Source organism: Copadichromis virginalis, linkage group LG15 (genome assembly GCF_057382275.1).
Source record: "Copadichromis virginalis isolate Kocher_CV1m ecotype Utaka linkage group LG15, C_Virginalis_male_GT1.1, whole genome shotgun sequence".
In the NCBI taxonomy this organism is placed as follows: Eukaryota; Metazoa; Chordata; class Actinopteri; order Cichliformes; family Cichlidae; genus Copadichromis; species Copadichromis virginalis.
Window position 1 is genome coordinate 11,553,500 of NC_140632.1, and position 15,682 is coordinate 11,569,181.

General features: G+C 40.2%; 1 protein-coding gene across 8 annotated transcripts in view; it reads right to left on the reverse strand.

Annotated features, from left to right (window-relative positions):
• adgb (androglobin) overlaps window positions 1-15,682 on the reverse strand; it is a 37,526-nt gene that overhangs the window by 15,747 nt on the left and 6,097 nt on the right. For 5 of the 8 annotated variants that reach the window (XM_085431906.1, XM_085431905.1, XM_085431904.1 and 2 more), the window contains 12 exons: window positions 13,602-13,774; window positions 9,793-9,869; window positions 7,896-8,070; window positions 7,380-7,473; window positions 6,761-6,911; window positions 4,351-4,393; window positions 3,331-3,445; window positions 3,160-3,223; window positions 2,931-3,026; window positions 2,415-2,526; window positions 2,074-2,212; window positions 236-350 (listed from right to left, as the gene is read on the reverse strand). In XM_085431906.1, the coding sequence (XP_085288032.1) occupies window positions 236-350; window positions 2,074-2,212; window positions 2,415-2,526; window positions 2,931-3,026; window positions 3,160-3,223; window positions 3,331-3,445; window positions 4,351-4,393; window positions 6,761-6,911; window positions 7,380-7,473; window positions 7,896-8,070; window positions 9,793-9,869; window positions 13,602-13,774 (1,354 nt within the window). The remainder of the gene's footprint in view (window positions 1-235; window positions 351-2,073; window positions 2,213-2,414; window positions 2,527-2,930; window positions 3,027-3,159; window positions 3,224-3,330; window positions 3,446-4,350; window positions 4,394-6,760; window positions 6,912-7,379; window positions 7,474-7,895; window positions 8,071-9,792; window positions 9,870-13,601; window positions 13,775-15,682) is intronic. The other 3 variants (XM_085431901.1, XM_085431903.1, XM_085431900.1) reach the window with 3 other exon arrangements.

Genomic DNA, 15,682 nt, shown 5'->3' on the forward strand with positions numbered 1-15,682 from the left:
GAAAGAAAGAAAGAAAGAAAGAAAGAAAGAAAGAAAGAAAGAAAGAAAGAAAGAAAGAAAGAAAGAAAGCCATTTACATGTCAAATCTTATATCAGAAATGTGAATGTGCATCTATTTAGTAGCAGCATGTGGCAGAATACGGCTGCAGGATAATATTCTGAAAGGAGCGCCACCGCTCAGAAAGCAGCCCATTTACTACAATGGAATTACCATCATTGTCATAAATAAAGGCACCTTTGTAAGGTGTGGCATGATGGTTTCTTCTTCTCCAAAGATAAATGGTGTCTTGCTGCAGAGGTGGACATGGTAACCCAATGCTGCATTTATGTGGATGCACAGCACATGCCGCCTGATGGGAAGAGCACAAAAAAAAATTTGCATTCTGAAAGCAATCACTCATTCATTGCACTTTCCTAAAACCTGTGGTTTCCAGCCTATTTGGCTTGTGACCTTCAGTCTGTCCACACCGGGCCTGACGTGTTGCCATTAGTTCAACCACAGAGTGACGTTTCCTTCTTAGATTCAACTATAAAACTATCTAGGATAAAGAAATCAAAAGAAAATCAAACTATTTGTGTAGAATCACCAACTATTTTTGTCCTACAACCACATTTCAAAAAAAATGTGTTTCTGCATTTTGTTTTTATTTACATTTTGCTGTATTTAACAATTAAAGCTACTGACAGAGAACGTGAATAGCACTCATTAACTAGTTACAATGTGATGGTCTGGTGCAAAAACGTGGGTCCTGTAATTCATGCAGTTGTTAACAGAAGCTACAAAATCAAAGAGAAATTCCTTTTCTTTTTTTTGCATTAGAGGAGCTATGTTCCTGTCAAATAATACTGACTAGGTCAGACAGTCAGATGTGCAGTAGCCTAATGTCCTCTCCACCAAATACCAAACTGAGTTCACAAGGCCTGGTCAGGCATGAGAGAGTGGAGCTCCACTTTCTTGGCCCCATTAGCTTTACATAATTTAGCCATTACAGCCCTAACTAGATGGATGAGCACTGAGGCAGAGCTGGGCTAGTACTGTGGAAACATTCAAAAGGGAAATAAATGCGAGCGAGACAAAAGAAGATAAGGCGTATGGGAGAGAAGACAGTGAGAAGAAACTAAAACAGAAACTGAGACAAAAGAGACTTAAAAACAAGATTATAATGGAAAAAAAACCTCTTTAACATTAACAGATTAGCACAGATCAGCATATGAATGGCGAGACCATAAAGTTTAACATATGAAAATGGGCATACAAAGAGAGCTTTAAAATGATTGCTGCCCAGAAGCAAGATCAGATATTATGTCTTGGAGAGCTAATACTATGAGGTTTATGGGCATGGTTAGTTGAGTGCTATGTGTGTGATTATGGCTCAGTGGTAATTGCACTCCTCCATACCTGCACCTGACCCCAGAAACTAGGCCCTCTGCTTCTAGGCCAAGTCACACCCAATAATAGAGACTAGGACAGATGCTTTTTACTGCTTTTCAGAGCATCTGAGGTAGGCAAGATATCCTCTGCAGGGTACCCTCTGCAGGATGCTCTACAGCTATGCAGAACAGATCTTTGCTCAGCTGTATAAATCCCAACAAGTGTGAAACATGAACATTTTCTTTTCTTTGTCAAAAGATCTCACAGGTGCTGTACAAAAAAGGAAAAATTCACCATTATTAGAACAAGTTCCCGTGATGACAATTACATACCGCTTAGGGTAATTTAGGATTATGAGAGTAAATGTGAAGGAGGAGAATTGAAGTGTTAAGAAATGCTAAAACAGCTGATTTTTTGTTTCAATACATAACTTGACAATGAAGTCAGAAGATAAGGTTTAAAGCTACATAAGGATGAGATTAGAATGGATACAATTGTAATGCTTTTACTTAGTATTGTGTGTTGAGTGTAATGTGTTATTAGGAAATCATAGCATCACCAAAATCCTAGGCAAAAGAAACAATGGAGCATAATAAGTACAGTACGATGATACTACAAAGGCATTGCTGCAAATTTAATCTAAGACTATCATTTTGATCAAAATACTCTACAGTTCTTAATATAAATCAGTGCTGTCCTACCCCGAGGGCAAGTTTAACACAGCTGCCTTTGTGGAGGTGGTCTTGATGGAAAGAACTGGCAGCTGAGACTGCAGACTTGTCCAGGAGTGTGGCATGGCGATGAGAACTGCAGACCTACGTGCTGCTGACATTTCCTGTTCTGTGAAAGTGGAGTAAAAAAATAAATGCACTGGTGGCACTCTGCAGGGAACAAAATTACAGTGGTTTCACAAAATAAAAATAAAAATAACCCAAAATGTAGATTAAATATGTCTTTGATGCACGGTTTGTACCTGCGAGGAAAGTTAGTGTTTGTGTTTCCATGTATGTGTGTCTGTGTCTGTGCACTGATAAGCCCTTACTCTCCTCAGCTGCATGTCCCCAGAGAAGAAGAGAAGAGAAGCTGATGAGGATCTGGGAAGGTTGCAGGCTGTCCACACACAGGTAATAAGTGCCTCTCACCTCTGGACACTGCTGGAAGAAACACAAACACGGAGAAGGACAAGTGGAAGAGAGAAAGAGCAGAAAGCCGTCGGGAGACATGGAAGATAAACTAATAGAACGGTGGCTTAGTGGAGGAGCAGTTGAAGGAAAATTCAGAGAAGAGAAGGGAGCATGGTTGCAGTGGGGGATTCAAATAAACAGAAGTAAAAACAAAAAACAGGTGGAGCTTCATAGTTGGCACCTAAATGAGAGATACAGAGACAAAGACTTAAGTAATGTCAGAAAAAGCAGCTGCTGAGAAAGGCAAAGCAGGAGACAAAGAGAGGGGAAGACTGACAGAGACCAAAAGGGTCAGAAAGTATGAATTTCAGAATAACAAGTCGAGACAATTCTTAGTATGCATATTGGAGTGTTGCTGTTGTTTACATGCTTACTTCAGGGCTTGCTACAGCAAGGGATCCGGAGCTAAGTGTCTGTGTGGATGATCCACTGCATTTGACGGCTACTGTTGTTTTGGAGAGGACAGTATTCTGCAGATAAAACCAGCTTAGTTAATCACAATATGTCCCGTACAATTACTAATTGTATGTCAAAGCACATTCAGTTACGTGGGAAAATAAAACCAAAGTTTAGTCCCGTAGATAGAACTTGCACAGTCTGTACCTTAAAATGTGATTTCTCAATATGATGCTGGTAAGTCTGTGGCTTATGAAACACCAAGAGAGTCCTGAAATTAGAATACAAATAACCCCGCTTACTTTATTTTATTTTTTAGCATGAGCGATTATGATATTAATCAGAACCTATTTCTGCATGTATGTATATGTGTCTCACTGAAAGCATTTATCAAAGTCCTCCAGGTCAACCCAGGTCTTCTGTAGGACTGGCTTGTTAGTCGCATAGTAGGATTCCTCAGTTACAGGCTCTTTGATTTCAGTTTGGGGCCTATCTGCAAATAAAGTTTAAATTGAACATAAGGTGGCACCGTTCCTGAGTAATAATACATTTATATACATGCATTTTCTTGTGTTAGTCATTTGGTATAACGTAGTATGCATGTAGAATATAGACACCTAGCTGAAAGTGGAGCCACTGGGTAAAATTCTTGATATCCTCTTTGTCAAAATTCAGTAACTAAACGCTTTTCCTTTTGTGACTCATAGCAAGTTATCCTAGACTCAAATCATTATCTTAAACACAGCGAGCCGAATTGGCCAAACTCCCACATAATGGCACAGTGTAAGCGCACATGCACATCCTCACTCCCACTCACCGACTCCCACTATCTCAATGCATCTCATAGACATATGCACACATCCCCAAAAAACACACACATGCACACCCATACACATACAAACAGTCTGCCCCCGAGCTCTACTTAAAGCGAGAGTCTGATCAGAAAGCTGAGGTGGCGAGGGCCACCGTCTCTGCTGTTGAGCAATGGTGGTCCGTTAACTCAAACTGCAGGTGTTACTAAGCAACTAAACGGGGGCAGAGAGGAGGCAGGGAATTGGCCGGTTGTCACAAAGCATAATTTCAGTCCTATCTTTTTCAAAACGTCTCGACCAACCGCTACAAGCACGGAGAGGACGATGGTTGGATTGGAGGCAAGAGATAAAAATACGTCTAATTACATTAATTGGGACTATGATGCACGGATGCCGTTCGAGTCAAACAGTAATGAAGACCTCCATAACATATGTCAACTGCATAAAAAATCCAGAAAAAACTGAAAATAAGGGGCATTTGTTATTTGTGGCAGTCTAATATTTGACCTCGGGTAAAGCCATCTTATGTTGGGATTCAAAGACAGCTCGCATTAGGGGCCTGGTGTTGCAAAGGAACAGCTTTTACCATTGGAGATGTCATCACTGTTCTTCTTGTCCTCTGCAGTAACCTAAAGGGACAACGAGAGAGTGAAAAAAGAGAAAGTGAGAGAGGCATGAACTGTGTGTTGCTGACAGAGTAGCACTGGCAGAGATACGCCTCCACCCTCTAGTGATTCCATGCCAGCTGTGGTGTTGGGCCATTCTCACCCAACACTGAGACACGGTTTAATGTGACAGGGTCTGCCCCTCCCCCTGCTAAAAACACCAACAGGGAATACCAGCTCTAATTTACCCCGACTGTCAGTGACAGATGAGGAGTTATAATGTTGTTTAGTGTGTTGCTTCTCTGAGAGGGGATTTACTAAACAGTCCTGATGTCATGCTTATCTGGCCAGCACAATAAAGAAACATAGCTAATTAGTTATTATCATATGCTTCAAGTAGCATTATGTTTGGTGTGAGCAAGAAGGAAGATGCTGCGGTCTTTAAAAGAGCATTAGAGCTATCAAAGAGAAGTGCAAGAATTAGTACACCAATATCAGCTGGCTCCAACTTTCCTCCAGCCTCCCCACCTCCTTAAAAGATTTTTTTTTTAAAAATGTATTTCAAACAATGCTCCCCTCTGGGAAAATTCTGGTGAACGTCCAACAGTTTACTCAGCTCCGAAGAAGAATTATATATCTTCATGTCGTGTAACTTCAAAGCAACCCCTGCCAAGACTCTCTGATGAGTCAGAGTGAGTGTGTGTGTCTCTGTATGTGAGTCACCGCATATTTGAATAAGTACCCAGAGACCCAGACAGACGGAAAGAGGCATTGTGATTGGGAGGCACACTTGACCTCCTCTTCATCACTGTATAGCAACACTTTCCTGCTGCAAAAATGTCAGCGCGTATGTCAACGTGTCTTGTGTGCATAAAACTTTAAGCTTTCGAGCTCCAGTCTGTGGTAGGTCCTGTTCACTGACAGCACGGCACTTTGGTGCGCTGCTTGTTTTACCTGTGTAGACTAAGGAGATATTGAGACAGACACAATTTACACACAGGGCTCCTAGGAGTTTAGCTGCTGCTTTTGGCTTTTCAGCAATTTTCCACAAAAGAAATCACAGTCATGATGGGAGAAAGATGGCATTATCAAAAGCCACCCCACCGTTTTATTTTTGCACAGACAAATTAAAGCATTTCCAATGTACTCTTAACTAATTTAACATTCTCCCCCTGAGATAAACTGTAATTAGTGATGCAAACTGAAACTATGCAGGTGCTTGGTTGTTTAATGACTACCATACTCATATTAGAAGTTGAAACATAATGCTCTAACCCACACTACGGTTGAGAGAGTGGGGCATTTAGGGTATTACGCACATCATGTGAAGGCACCTTCTTCTCTCATAGAAATATAGAGCTGGATCAAAAAAAAAACCAAAAGAAAAAACCCCTCTCATGTCATTTATAGTCTGTCAACACGTGACCCTGCCATGTGCTTGTCAAGAGCAGGAACACACACTTTAGATAAATGTGGCCCATGTGACACACACACACACACGCCTGCACACACATCAAACGACACATCAAATTAGCATGTCCACACTGCCCTAACCTAACCGCTCTATAACTGGTCACAGTTACACAAGAGGGCGATTAATATGAACTCTATTTTTTCCCCTATGCTAGGAGTGAAGTGTAATAATGAAGCCCCCAGGAGACGCAGACACTGATGGCTCATCATCTAATTGCGCTGCTTTTTTCATCAGCACAGTACATGACCTCTCCCTGCATGAAACCCACGCATTCAGCTCACCACCACCACACACCAGAGATTCTCTCTTCCCCGCTTCCCAGTTTCTTGCCCCGCTTTCATCTATTTCAGTGCAAATGTGACTCTGTTTATATTTTCTTATTTTTTTTAGTTCCCCTAAAAAAATTTTAATTGAACAATAGAGTTGTCCACCCTTTTTTTTAGTCTTTGTTATCTTTGTTTCTGCCCTCTTCTCTTTGTCTGCATGTGTCTGCTACAATGAATCCCCACCCCCTGTTATTTCCCTTTTCTAGCTGGTTCTCTCTTTAGTGCAGATGTGCCCCTGGTCAGTAGTGGCCTGGCTGGGAGACAACAGAAGTGACTTTGAGACTGGGGGATGGCAGCCGTGTTGTCACTGACACACAGAACTACTCTGAATAGCCTTTGACCGCATACATGCAGGGCAGAGAGACGAGTGAGGCAACAGGAAAGCAATGAAATGAAGACATGACAAAGGGCAACAAATCTTTTTGCAGAAATAAAATAATGTCTTCATTCATTCCTTTTTTGGCATTCCAACAGGTCACAGATGCTTAAATTCTATTTGAGGGATAACAGCGGTTCTACAACGATGCTTTGTTTGCAAATATTTGTGAAATCTGAAAATATTTCGCCCTCGTGGACCATAATGCTATATACCTCCATTTTGTCAGTGCAGTTTGGTGAGTTAGTGGTGCATTCAGCCGCGTCAAGCTCAAGGCCTTCTTGACATTCAGTCTCCTCTTCCTCAGTAATGGAGACCAGAGGGGATCTGTGGGAACACTTCCTGGGAGTGTTTTGCTTGGTCTCTCTGACACATAAAGACACGTATTCAAGCAACAAGTTGTGTGCAAATGTAACATATCATAATCATACCATGCACAGATCTCATTGCATTCTATAATCTGCCATTTTTCTTTGTTGATACAAAAATATATAGTATTACGGTAGCAAAAGGAGCAAATCTCTAATCTTTACTCCACTGTGGGTTGTAAAACACAAAAGCAAAATTCCCATAGTTCACATTTCTCAATTACTACGAATGCATTCATAACAGAGAGTCGAGATGGTGGTTAAGTAAGATCGTAAAAAAAAACAGGTGATAATGGTGTATTATGATAATGGTGATGTACTTTATTGACCTCCATATGGAAGCTGTTATCATGCTTTCCTTTTTCTATAAAGAGGTCAGGCTCAGGTTACCTATAGACTACTGAAAGACATCAGAAAGGAGAGAAGAAAATGTTATTTATAAATGTATCAGTTTCAGTGTACGCACGGCTCTGGAACTGAGCCCCCGCTGCTCCTGGTACGGTAGGAGAGAAAAGGGCTGGCAACCTCAATGAACTGCTCTGGTTTTGACAAAGGGATCTCTACAAAAAAAGGGAGAGAAAAAAAACCTTTACATATCATGCCAGCACCGATTTTTCACACTCTGACTCTTTTTACTTCATTTTCTGTTTTTCACTCAGAGATCAGCTGATGTCAGATATACCTGAGCCAGCAGCTATTTTCAAAACTGAAATAATGTAGCTGCCCTACTCCTATTTTCATTTCAGCATGCGGTGCTGCATGCCCTCTCTAGTGCAGGTTCTAAATCTCCTGCATTAACACTCACTTTTCGTTGGAGTCATATTTATTTATGACATTCACCTACACGCTATCGCATAATTTGTGCTTTTCTATTTGTTTGATATCCTCCCCTGCATACTCCTCCTGATTCTCCTTCACCGCCTTTTTTCCAAACTTAATTTTAACATCTTTCATTTCCTGTTTCAATCTTCCTCTAACTTACTCTTTGGTTCAGCAGTGACCAAGATCTCCTTGGGCTGACGGATGAGTTTCCAACGGGGCACAGGTGGAGGTTTGGGTGGTGACTCTAGCGGGCATGCGCGGGTACGAGTCAACAGGACAGCATGGCTGTGTAGCAAGGAGAGGCCATAACGACGTAGAAATTCAGAGGAATTAGCCTGCATAACCGACACACATACACAGAAATCATGCATGCAGGAGTCAACCATTAATATTTAAAAAATACTCTGGCAGATAATTAGAAACTGTTCTCCAATCAGGTTTAGGGGTGTATATAGTAAACATTTTTTTAATCTTTAACACCCACTGCATTTTAACAATATTGTGTGATTATCTAAGGTGTTAGTTTAAAAACATAGCGACATATTAGCATGGAGGACAGAATCATTCAGGCAATAAGTTCAGACACATCTGCCAAAATACATGAAAATACAGTATGTAAGGCAAAAACAGCAATTGCACAATTCTAATGAGCTTTAAAGTCAATATTTGGTATGATCACTTTTTTAAACATCATAGCCTGAACTCTCTTGGGAAAAATTTCTTTTCAGGAATAGTTCTCCAGGCTTCTTGAAGGACGTTTAAAGCTCTTCTTTGCATGTGTTTTGCTCCTTTCTCTGTCAAGATGATCCCACACTGCTTCAATAATGTGGAGGTACAGGCTCTGGGGAGGCCAATCCCTGACTGAGTTTCATTGTGTGTTTTTCCACCCAGGTATAATTACTGCAGTGGCAGTGTGCTTGTGATTACTGTCCTGTTGACAATTGGAACCCCTGCCAATGAGCTATATAAGCACCAGTCCATTTACCATCAATTTTGAAAAGATCTCCGACACAACTGGCCCAAACCATGACAGAGACTCCAGTGTGTCAGTATGTTTTACAGATAACTGTAGACACTCACTGTCATGAACCCCACCATACATACTGGTGGCATTTTAAATCAAAAATGTAAAACTTGGAAATTTTCCATCAGACCTGTTGCTACTGAATTTCAGTCCAGTTCTTGTGTAATTTGGCATACCTCAGCCCTTTGTGCTGTTTCCCTTTCTAGAGAATGGCTTCTTGACAGCCAGCTTTCCACCGAGACCATTTCTGATGAGCTTTCAACGAACAGTAGATGGCTCAAGTAAAGGGTCTAGAGTGTGTCTCTCAGGTCCTGTGCCAGATCTTTGCTGGATATTACTTAAGCACAAGACTTTCAGATACTGTTCATTTGCTATAAACATTTTTCAGGCCTCAGATTTTTTAAGGATAAACTGCTAATTATGCTGAAATATGTCAGATTTTTTATTTATTTGTTTTATGCCTGTCAAACTCTGTTATCATTCACATTTTTCAAAGATTAAGCTCAGGAAATGGGAACAAATTATGTGTTTTTGTAACAGACCACTTGTAACAAAGTGCCTAAAGATACCATTTGAAACTGGTTCTTTGCTAAGTTGTGTGGATACAACACTGGTTCATTCTGTGAATTAGGTGATTTTATTAATGCTTGGATGATTCATAGTTACATGTTAAGTGGGTTAACATACAAAAAACCTTTGGAGAGCCTGCAGAACTATTTCTCAGGAGCCTTTAGAAAATTACAGTTAAATAAATATAAAGAAATGAGTCTTGACTCAAGACACAGTACAGTATATGAAATCATTACATAAAATTTGTGTATATATACTTTAAACCTGTCACGATGTGCATGTTACAGTTACATCAAAATGTGAATTTGTATCCTCGCAAATTTGCACTAAATACCTAACTACAATCTCTAGCAAGTGAAATCAAAATTTCATAGTTCCAAAAGTCTGAAGACTAAAAATTGCACATTATGAGTCAACATATATACGTGGTCAACATTTTAGGAGGAATATTAAAAAGACATACCATTTGGCGAAACCCAAAGGAACCGTTATGTAGTTGAAAAGGGTAGCAGGCAGCACAAACCACTATGTCAGGGTCTGCTGAGAAACACACGCAATGAAGAATAACAGGTACAGTTAAACTGCATTGTCATAAGTGTTAATATACAACTAATTTTAGACTAAATGTGATTGATTCTAAATAGTAACATCAATATAGTGAAAGCGCCACACAACAATTAAATTAAATCCAACAAAAGAGAAAGCAGAGCTGACAAAAAATACCATACACAAAATAGCTTCCTACAACCTGTTTCACACCCCCTGCCTGGAATGGGGGTCGTACAGGCAGTTTGTGGTACGCTTTGGCTTTGTCCCAGTTTGCTGCTGGTTCGCGGCAGCACCTGCTCGCCAACACCTCTAAGGGGAGGGGGTCAATATGTGTACATGTGTCTTTATGTCTTTCTATGTGTCATTAGTGGGTCGGTGAGTGTAGGGCTGGTTATCGTCACTGATTTCTATAATCGATTCGATTCCGATTCACAAGGTCCCGATTCGATTCAATTTTGATTCAGACTGTTAGAAATATTATAATTCTGATCATTTATCAGTACATATCCATATTTTTATATCTATGTATAAAAACAAAGCTGACACGTGTGAGACTTCATCACAGCAGATGCCTTTGTGTCAAAGTAACTGAGGATAAAACACAGAAAAACATGAAGGAAATTTCCCTGGTCTGGCTTTTTATAGCAGATAACCCCCTTAAAAATATTCTGCAGTGCATCAAAAACAGAAGAAAACCATGAATCAACATATGAACATTACCTGATGCTGCTGAAGTGAAGCAGAGCGAAGTTACAGAGGTTTTATTAGAGACACAGCCAAGCGTTTTGCAATTTGCCATGATTTTACAAAGTTTAAATTTCTTTGGTATTAAACAGTCAAAATTAGGCTTTCTTGTTGGAAAAAGAAAAAAAAACAACAGGCCGATAGCACTGTACACAACACTAGACTGATGTTTAATAAGCAAGTGAATAATGAAGAAAACAGAGATTTGAGATGGCAAACTATTCTATTCAGTACAATGAGAGAGAGAAAGAGCTGTGCAGGAAGTGTGATTTTATCGTGTGTTTAAACAGCAAAAGCAAGAGGGAATTAATGACAATGTTTATTAAATGTGAAGTGTAGCTTTGATCTTCTTTTGCTGCTGGTGACGTGAATTTTGGTCAGAGAGTGACGAAACCTGTCGGCATCAGAATCTCTGAGATGTCAGCTTTCACCACCCGATGGCGTGTCTGTTTATGTGCTGTTGGGTGCACGATCCGTGTTTACATCTTTGTGCCGAATGTGTTTACCTGCTCTCAAATAGTTTTGTGAGCTTTAACCTGAGATTCTGGCGTTTCTGGCAAAATACATTTATATTTAAAAATCGATTCAGGATTTAATTAATCAATATCACGTTATTCAAGCTAAAATCGATTTGAATCGGAAAATAATTTTTTAAACCTACTGCTAGGTGAGAGTGAGTGAGCGAACGGCCTGTATGAGTGTGTGTGTGCATGGCTGGAGCTCGCTGAGCCTTTGCCCCTGTGGGACATGGTCAACGCTCCCCACTGGAGGCTTCTCTGTTTGTTGGTTCCACGGTGCATGGCTGGATGTTCTGGTGTGGTCGTTGGCCGACTTCCTGGCTTGGACCTCCTCCTTGGGACCTGGATCTCAACTCGTGCAAGGGTGGCCCGCCTCTAGCAGGGTCAACTTCCCGTTGCCTCTGGTCCTCTCACCCTTTGGTCGTGTGGCCTTCCTCCGGGGATGTCGCAGAGAAGTGTGACCTTATGTCTACGGTACTCTTGGGAGCTGTGGATTGCACGGTTGTCCTGGTATCAAGCCAGTCTGCCTCTGGCTCCTGGGGGCGTTATTGCGGCTTTACACCTTCACTATCAAGTACATCTGAGACAAAGACACAGATACTCCCACCCTCTCTCTCTCACATTCACACTATAAGAAGATTGTTGACCTATATATCTGTGTATTTTCTAATTTTTGTGTTCCACGTGCTGTATGTTTGTTTTTTCTTAGAGGTGCAGCAGTTGGCGATACATTGTGTATTTCTATTTGCACTCTATCCTTTTATTACATTTACCCCTATTTTCCCAGACTAGAAAGATTACATTAAAAAACACTATTGTCCTCCACGGGTATAAACAATGAGGCTATATTTAGGTTCTTTAGGGAGTTCTTCCCCCTTTAGTGCATCTTAAAAGTATATCATATAAGAGCACATGGGCCAGGAGACATGGAAAATCAATTTGGCCGACCATGGTGAAGAGTGATGGGAACACCGCCAGGCTAATATAAAGGCTACACATTAAAAATTGAAAAGAGAAGTTGTTGTCACATTGACTACTAATTTCTGCATTTCACTGGAATTTCACAGTAAGCACCAAAACAGCGAAATAGAAGAAACGTGTAGGGTCTTTTAGTGTTTGCATACGTAGAAAAGGACAATGCAGCAGATTTCCCTCAAGCAGAAAATGTTTTGTGAAGTAATACCACCTTCACATGCATGACATTACATTATGTTAATATGCAACACTTGAGTTATTCCAAACAAGTGAGACTGTAGCAGAGCACAGGGAACAGTCTACTGTCAGAAAGAGCAGGTGGGTGAATGTGAGAGCAAAACAAAGATAGATTTTAATTTATATAGAAGTTGAAAATAGCAAAACATCACAAAAGGATTTCTGAATTCAATACTCTGAATATTACATATGCAGGTTTTAATACAAGAGGAAGCTTTTCTTCCACATAATTACCTCATAATTACCTGTTTTGCCCCTTCACCTTTAATATGCAACACCAAGACCTTAGCTAATTTATCCACGCAATTAGCATTTTGAGCAAAGCATTTAAATGAACTGTACAGCCTTAAAAAGCATTGTATTTCTGCTATGGCCTGAAACAACTCCAAGCAACAAATACATTTGTGAGGACGTTTCACTTTTATCTTCCCACAGTTGACCGGGGAAGCTCTCCTGCCCTGCGGGAGCACCAAATAATTTACCCTTCTAAAGCTCCCTCTGCTGGTTTATTCATGGTCCACCATACACACATTAACCCTCTGCACTCCATAATATATGGGCGGCAGACCTCACAAAAGACAGGAAGTTATTCTTGATGTAACATGAAAGAGGCCCCAGGGCTGACAACGGAGTTCAGAAAGTTTGGCATTTTGAAGTACAGCAAAGTAGTGACTTTAGGTCTTAAGCCTGTCCTGTCCTAAAGTAAATCCCTAGACCAAAACTGTGATTGCTACAAGTTGGATTTCTTTAGCTCTATAAGCATTAACTCTATACTTGTGAACTTTTAAGCAGGACCTCCGTATTTAAATTAAGCAGACCTTCCTCTACCTCTCTACCAAGTTTCACGTAATTCAGTTTTGTCCTTTTTATGTCATTGTGGTGAGAAACAGACTGGCTTCTGGTGTGCCTTGGGAAAGGAAATATATATTGCATATAGCTGTTAATTCACCAAAGGAAATGTAGACATGACATATAAATCCATTAATACAGCACAGTTACAAAGACACAGGACACAGAAATGATTCTAAAACCTTCTGCTGATAAATTAATTAACTGAGCAGCAAAGCAATTCTGTGCATACAAATTATGACAGTAATGGCTGACTGCATTGACTTACTCACTCAATTAAATGTGCAAGCAGAGGGTGTAATTGAGACAAAAGTTTGCAAGTATGTATAATTGCATAATTATTTGCCTCTTTGTGACTTTGTGTCTTACTTGTTGTGTCTAACTGAGGCACAATATCTACCTTTACATTGCTCTGACTCCAGTAGCTGATTCTTGCTGCTACTTAGGGTGGAATCCTTCACTTGAGCTGCATCTGTGGGCTCAGGCTTCGTCACTGGCAAACTGTCATCCAGGTGTTTAAATGTAGGAATGGAGTGTTGTAAGAAATCCCAAATTTCTCTCAAGTACACTGACCTGAAAGAGAGATAAAGACAACATTATCAGGCTACAGCAGGTTATATTAGTTTCACTGTAATCACTTGTTAACTATCTGCCCCAAATAGAAAACATTTCACAATGTCACCAGTACCCTTGATGATGAGTTTTGACACCAGAGTATATATCAATAAAGATGTTGTTTGACAACCATTATACCATGCTCCCGCGTTTTTCCAAGGTTATCCTTTGTAAGGTCTATAGGTATAGATCATTTTCACTAATTTCTGATGCACACCCAGTCATTTTGTTCTGAAAGCAGGCCTGAATGAATGGAAAGCAGGTCTGAAACTGCTCAGCTCAGAAAAGTGAAACAAGGCTTAACCCTAGTAGTTGTGAGTTAAACCCTTTTTATTTGTAACTCATTCCAACTTTAAGTGTGTCAGATGTCAAATGAAGTACACTTTTGCTTAGTGTCTTTGTGACAACTGCAATTTCAGTTCCTCTTCCTATACTGTCCCTTTGTTTGCAATACAATAGGCTGTTGTATACACAGTCATGTGAAAAAGCAAGCATGCATCCAAAGGAAATTATTGACTTTTTCACTGATTCGGGGGTGGAGGTGGACGGGTGGGGGAGGTGGACTTGATACTACAGCCAGTACATGCAAGAAACCCCCTGAACATCTCACAAAGAAATGAATGAGCAAAAATAAAAGTCTGTAGTGTCGTTCAGGTATACCAGCTTCACCAGTCTGCACTTTCAAAGGTTTGGAAACAGGTGATGACTGGACAGAGCATCCAGGAGATGAACATGTGTCACCAACTCATTTCATTTGACTTCTCCATGCAATCAATTTCTCTATTCTTGCATGAGCTCAATCGGACATTACATCGACTTTGTACTGTGGAGCTTAAAGGAAAAGCCAAGTCCTTTAATGTCCGGTCCGAACGATTCTGAAGTTCTCATGCATAACTCAGTATGGTAATGTCTAGAAAGGTTAGGGCTGCAGTGCATGAATAAAAACAACTTGAGCTAATATTGCTAAGTGGCAGTATTAGCTGCACTAATATACAGTTACTTGTTATTAGTACAGGCAGAGAGGATGTAAATGTGTTATTTATTTTAGCGTTTTTGACCGTCTTTGTGTTTAGCAGTCTAATTGAATATTACAAGCAAAAGAAAGAAGCATCCTAAGGGTACTTTACAGTGTCACATAATATTTAACATAATGATATATTTATTTACTATGTTTATATTGTCAGAACTTCTACCTTGCAGTAACTGAGGTATATTAGATCCTGCGTATTCTGTGTGGGCAAGTGCATAAGTAACTACAACTTCATGTTTCATTAATCAGTCTGAAACACAAACAAATGTCATGCTCATTTATTGCACGTGCTGATAAGATTTCCCAGGCGACCCACTAACAACAGCTAACCTGCTGAGCTACAGAGAATAACACTCCCTGGGTCCACCAACAAATACTGTTGCCCCATTAAAGCTCTATCACTGATGAGCTGCAGTTCTACACTGATATTACTCTCCCTCCAGTATACAACATATCTCCTTCCATCTCTGAGGACAGATGCAATTTTCTGCATTATTTTTGCCACAGACCTTAAACTATATAAAAAAATTAAAAATATCAGCCCTGTTAACAAAGACACACAGTAAACGGAACATATATTCCATGTATATCCACTGGATACCTTATTAGTACACTTTGCCAGTACTGGATTCCCCGATTGCCTTCAAACATTCCTCTGAGATTTTGGTATTTACATCACAGCATCACACAGTTGCTACAGATTTACTGGCTGCTCATCCATGATCTGAATCTCCAGTTCCACCACACTCCCAAAGGTGCTCTATTGGATCTATTGACATCTGGTGACTGTGGAGGCCATTTGAGTGAAGTGAACTAACTGTCATGTTCACAAAACC